The 6697-nt window shown below is 31.2% G+C and overlaps 1 protein-coding gene across 1 annotated transcript in view; it reads right to left on the reverse strand.

The window, feature by feature from the left end:
• Window positions 1–524: 524 nt before the first annotated feature.
• Window positions 525–6697, reverse strand: part of LOC112514287 (amino acid permease 6-like) — an 8479-nt gene continuing 2306 nt past the window's right edge. The window contains exons 5-6 of the mRNA XM_025120653.1: window positions 5566–5708; window positions 525–1301 (exon numbers count right to left, since the gene is read on the reverse strand). Of these exons, the coding sequence (XP_024976421.1) occupies window positions 651–1301; window positions 5566–5708 (794 nt within the window). The 3' untranslated portion in view covers window positions 525–650. The remainder of the gene's footprint in view (window positions 1302–5565; window positions 5709–6697) is intronic.

Raw genomic sequence — 6697 nt, forward strand, 5'->3', positions numbered from 1 at the left:
GTTTCTTTGCTTTCCAACCATGGTTATAGATTTCAAAGAGGGTCATCAAAAGAAAGACAACCCTATGAGGCAAACCCCATTATTTGACACAAAGACATCCAATCCACCTTTCTTATACACTTCATCTTATTCAAATCTTTCAACTCTTCACTAATGTGGGATATCTCAAAATCAACCACAATTCACCAACACTTCAATACTTAATCTTCATTATGTCACCTCAATACTCTTGGTTCTTCCTTTTATATATATATATAGATTATTGGTTTAACAATTGAACAACCTATATATAGATTTGAGATCATGTGAGACCAGCTTATTACGTGAGATTATCTTTTTACATTTGAAACTTCACAGTAAAACACTTGAAATTATTCTTCATAGTGTTTTTGCTATTAAGGTTCAGTCAGAGTTTTTTTTACCTTCACAATATTTTACTGTGAAGTTTCTAGTATAAAAATGTACAAGTCTCACGTGAACCCAACCTCTATATATATATATATATGATGCATACCAACTTCTTTGTTTTTGATTTGGAATTTATATAAAATCATCTTCAACATACAAGTTCTTACACAATATCTTGTACCAAAACATTGTTAAAACCTTATTACAATTTTCAACACCCAACGTACACATAAACCTACCTTCTACTCCGTCTGAAACGGTTTATACTTCTTCACATCCATCAACAATCCTTGCACCGAACCAATGGCTGCAACCAACGAAACCACCAAACAAACCCAGCTCAGTATCTTTAACCACACCCATGTGAACGAATACTTTGGTATCTTGGCTCGAGCAATGTACATCTCGATCGGAAAATAAACCGTCAACGGGTAGAACGAACCCGCCCCTATCAACCCTAAGAAGCTATTGAAGAACGGAAAGATCATCGCCACGATTGCAGTCAGAGTCACGTATGCTGTTCTCCAAACCAACCTAAACATGTTCACGTAATACTCTCCGAAAAACGGAAGGTTTACAATATGTTCGGTTGTTATGAACTTGCTATCGGGCCACTGTTGTCGACACTTCATCTCCACAAACCCGAATAAGGGTTGACAGAAGACTTGGTATGCACCGATAAGGTGAATCGCGATGCATACATTGGCGAAATCGATGAGCCAAAAGGGTTCGTAGAAGCCGAAGCCAGTTAGGAAGTTGCCCGGTGCGTCATTTCCGAAGGCGGCATAGCCAAGGCAGCCACACAGGACGTAAAATAAGGTGGTGGTCGAGACTCCGGCGAGCGATGCTCTCTTCATCACCTTGTTCTCCGGGGGATACGATTTCAAAGTGTCCTGTAAACGTACATTTCCAATTACAACATGGTTATGAATTCAAACCCTAATAATAGAAAAGTTAATTAAGAAGATATTAGACATTAATGAATATATATATATATATATATATATAGAGAGAGAGAGAGAATATATATATCACTAATCAAATGAGAACTGATTAGTTTGTGCTAACTGTAAGCTCCAATGTGAGCCAATCATTTAAATAATTAATGTTATATCCTAAAATAACTCAAAGGGTAAATTGGTAATGTTTATAATCATAAAACCCTAACCCTCTTTTTCTTCCTTCCTTCATCGACTAACCCTCTTTTTCTATTGCTACTTCTTATTCTTCATCAAGCCGACCGATGATTTGTAATGTCGCCCTCTCACTCCCGCCGGAGATTGATCAAGATGAAGAGTCTGACACCATTCTTCGTCGTCGGCGGCGCTAATCGAAATTTGGTTGGCAGTGGATTGATTTGTTACGCCGCACTCTCACTCCCGCCGCCCTCAACTCCAATCTCCAGCGTCGAAGATGATTACGCCGATCCAAGTCACTAGCTTCAGTATTAGGTACCGGAGGAGAGACAATATTTTAGAAACAAACAGGTGTGTTATGTCTCCCCCTGTCGAGGGTATGTCTCATGTTGTTAAGGATTCATGAATGTTTGGTTGAATCGGTTCAGGATCACTTATGTCTTCCTGACTAATGGTTCCTTCTTTGTTTAAAGGTTCGTTGATTTTGGAGAAATAGTAGCAGTTCATCCTAAGATCTTTCTGAATTGAGGAAGGATGCTCCACTGCATTAGGCACCATTACTGTGGATTTTGTTGAGAGTATGATCACAATGTAACACAGTGTATCACAACATGCAATTTGATTATTTTTCCTTGTTTTATCAAGGTGTATCATATGTTTTTATGGTTTGAGTTGGTATCACAATGATATCAAAGTATATCACAATGAGCATCATATTGTGTATCACATTGTGTATCTTTGTGATTAATTGGTACCTGTCGGAATAATGTTGGCCGGAGGTCGGAGATTGGAGGTCGAAGAGAGGAGAGAGGAGTTTTTTAAAAATACCAAAAATGCCCTCTAATTATAATTTTAACTCAAACTATCATAATTACTAATTTCCTTATTTATTCGTTGATTTGTGGTTAAGATTGGACCTCACAGTTACCACAAACTAATCAGTTCTCCCTTGAATGAGTCCCTATATATATATATATATATTTATAGAATAGTTGATGATTGAATGTAGGAAAAGAGGAATGAGAAAGGATGGCAGAAAACAAAAGTGGAAAAAAGAAGGAACATATTTGATGGCATCTTGAAGAAGAAAGAAAAATATGATATGGTCTTCTTCTATATCTATCTCTCTTTTTTCTTTGAATATCCGATCGATGGCCATATTTGGAGGTCCATTCTTGAATGGTCCACCCCAATAATTACACCTCCACACACACACACACACACACATATATATATATATATATATATATAGGGTTGAGTTTGGTGGAAAAAAAAACGATGGTGAGAAGCATAAGAAGAGATCCCCGTCCTTCTTTTCACACGATCTTTCGCTTTTGTGTGTGTGTATATATATATATACACATATAATTTCATACATCATAATATGTTATTTTTATATTTGGTGATTAAAGTATTAATAAACAACTAGACTACAACATTAATTTGCCTTACGGACTGTCTACCTAAATGCTTACTAGGTAGGTGCTTATCATTAAGAGTCAACACTATAATTTATTTTATTGGGTAAGGTTGTAGTACATCAAAACGTATTTCATGCAACAATTTTCCTGGTAAGCGCTTACCCAAGTACGAGTCGTCACCACTTACAGGGTAAGACTCTCCATCCTTATCCTCGTTCTTACCGGGTAAGATTCTTGGCCCTTGCCATGTTCATCCAGTGAGGAAAATTACCCGGTAAGTATTTACCGGGTAAACGTTTAGTAAACAACCCCTTACTCTTTTAAATGGTTTTGTTCGAAGGACTCTAAATATAAAAGAATTCAATAAATGAAAATCAATTTAATTTTGTATAATTGTCATGGAGCATCTACACACATGGAAGCATCATATGGTTATACCAAGCATAATTTGTTATATATATATATATATATATATATATATATATGAGCTGGTTATTTGAGAACCATAAACTTATAAGAATATGAGAACTAATGCATCATTTACTATATATTCTACATTAGTGTTTTTAACTTAAGATATTGATTAACATATATTTGTTTCATAATGTGTTCGTATCATATGTATTTATTTTAAAATATGAAGTTTTTTCACATTTTTGTGGAACAAAAGAATATGTAGAGAGCTTTACAGTGTCAAAGAAATAGATATAAAACAAACACATCGTGGAATAAATATACGTTAATTAATAAAAGTTGTAATTAATTATATAAAAACAAAAAATGTAATTAATTAATTAATTTGCATGGAAGTGTTTCTTGTCTGAATTGGGGTAGTTGGGACCTCGTTTCATTTAATTATTTAATTGTAAAAAACAAGGCATGTTTAAATTACTAGTGACAAGGACACCACAACAACTAATCAATGCTCTCTCCCTCTCTCTACACATGTAATCCCTCTTCCTCCCCTTTCATATTCATAGAAACGATTATATATTAATTTGTGTGAAATAAAATATAAATCATATATATATATATATATATATATTTATATTTATAGAGGGCAGTTTCATACGAGAATGATATCTATTTAAGAAAATAACTGAATGATCAAATTTTATACAAAATCACATGTGATTTTACATTAACGCCCCAAAAAGTATGCGGACGACCATATGACTACGTGGCAAGGTCGTTTGAATCACATGTGATTCAGCCATTTCTTATGCTTCTTATATAAAAATAAAAAGTTCCCACATAAGTCCATATATATGTACATATATGTGTATATAGAAGCAATAAACAAATATAATGCATTCACATATGTATGTATGTATATACATATACGAAAGTGAAGCATGTGTGATAGATATACGGGCATAAATAACCATATGTGAAAAAAATGTTTCGAATTTTAGCAACCTCCATTTTTGTTCTCATAAAAATACTCAAGAAAACCACAAGTTAACCCCGACACTTTTTCTTGCGTTGCCGCAAGCTACGGTATGTTTTTGTGGTGAAGTTACAGCTTTGACTTGTCTTTTGTGCGCTATGCATGTCTTTGCGGTACTGCAAGTTACAGTGTCTTAATTTATTTTTATAACAGGCCCAATTTTTATCTGGGTACGTTAAGAAATATCAAAAACCGTCGAAAAAAGTGTAGATTGAACAGGACTAAAAAGTAAACTTTTTTAATTGACTCTGTTGGGTTTTTTATGATTATAACGCTCTGTATACATATATAGAAAGTTGGTAATGGTTGACGAATAGATAGGGAAGAATATATGACATAGGTACACACTTCAAGAGAAGAAGACATATATAGACATGGCCACCTATTTATAGCTAGCAACACCAATACAATTTAAAGACATTATATATATATATATATAGGGTTGAGTTCACGTGATAATAAGGGTTTTTCGTAAGACCCGTAAGATCAATTTATGTTTATTGATTAACTTCATAAATTAATGATCTAATGGTCTAAAATTGCACGGTGACAATTTTATGATTATAAATGTTTAAATTGTAGATATAATCCAAGGGTTGAGAAATGATCTTACGAGTTTCACGAAAAACCTTTTGCCTCACATGATCACAAGTTTAGATTATATATATATATATATATATATATATTCACATAGTCGTATAAATGAAATGAGTAACTCTTTAGGCATATATATTATTGTTTTCATTCTCATTATTAATTCAATCCAATTGTATCTTGTTTATTTGAATATTGTTGCATATTAATTTTTTATGATAAGATAAAAACTAATAGTTGTTAAATTCTAAAATGGGATTTTAGTAGTTAAAGAAAGACAGAAACAAGAATGAATTGATGTTTAATTAATAGTTTTCATTAACATAGCCCTTAATTAATGGAAATAAAAATATATAGCTATTTTTAAGGGTCATAATGAAAATCACCATCAATTCCGTCAACTAAATCTATTAATTAGCGTAATCCGTTTCCTGTTAGTTGTTGACGGTGTTAATAACTATTTTGTTGAAACCCTTAAAAATTGCTGTAAATAGCTGATTTAACAGAAAACCCTTAATTAATTTTCCATAAATAAATAAGGATATAGGATACTCACTTGAATCTCAATAAGAACAGTAGAATACGCGTAGGCAAAAGCAATGTCTCCGATGGATTGAAATGTTCTCCAGATCTTCTCCGAACCCGTTACATCCACTCCTACTTCCACTCCGGTCAAGCTTGTTCGTACATGCCCTCCCTCTATAATATAATTCATATACTTTTTAGTTGATTAATTCCTAAGCACAATTTCTTCCATTTCAAAGCAAATTTTCATAAGTAAATAAACTTAATTATTATATTATTTTTAATTAATTAAGTAACAATGTTACCTTGAATGGATTCTTTAAAATGGATTAAATTATGATTAATGGCAAGTTTTTCCCCCCAAATTATATTAATTAATTAATTAAAATATGTTTTTAATACTACAAATTTAATCATATTTGTTTGGAAAGGAGACAGTACTCTTCGCAAAACAATAGAAACAGAAGATGCAAATTTTAACGGTAAAAAACCTTTATAATTATTATTTATACAATAAAAAATGTTAATTACATTTATAATGTTATCAATTATTAAAATCAATATATTTATGGGTACGGTTATAATCTAAAAGTTTTGTACACGTTTAATCAATAAAGATATATATATATATATATATATATATATATAAGGTGTACGTATTAATAGTGATTCGTAAATGATTTTACAGTATGTATGATATTTAATAATATAAGTCAAAAAATATTCACTATTAGGTTCATTTTGAAGATATTGACGAGCAAAATATAATGGTGTAATTTGTAAAAAAAAGCGTATTTTAATTGATATATGCTTATGTATGTTAATATGATAAGAGTTTAAAATAAATATAAAACATTAAAGAATATAAAACAATTAAATAAATAACTAAAAAAATATAGAATGTAAGTATCAAGAAGAACATGAAAAAAATTAAATATATGATATTTAATAATATGATTAAATTAAAAATATTTAATATTAAACTTATTCTGAAAGTATTGACGAGACGATCATAATTGAGTATTTGTAAAAAAAGAAACATAATTTTAATGTAATTTAGCTAATATATGATTATATATGTCAATAAAACAATGTGTAGAATGAAAAATAAAAAAATAAATGACATAAAAATTAAAATAAAAACATTTTCATAGTATTTATTA

The sequence above is a fragment of the Cynara cardunculus genome, assembly GCF_001531365.2.
Source record: "Cynara cardunculus var. scolymus isolate 2C chromosome LG 6, CcrdV1, whole genome shotgun sequence".
NCBI lineage: Eukaryota > Viridiplantae > Streptophyta > Magnoliopsida > Asterales > Asteraceae > Cynara > Cynara cardunculus.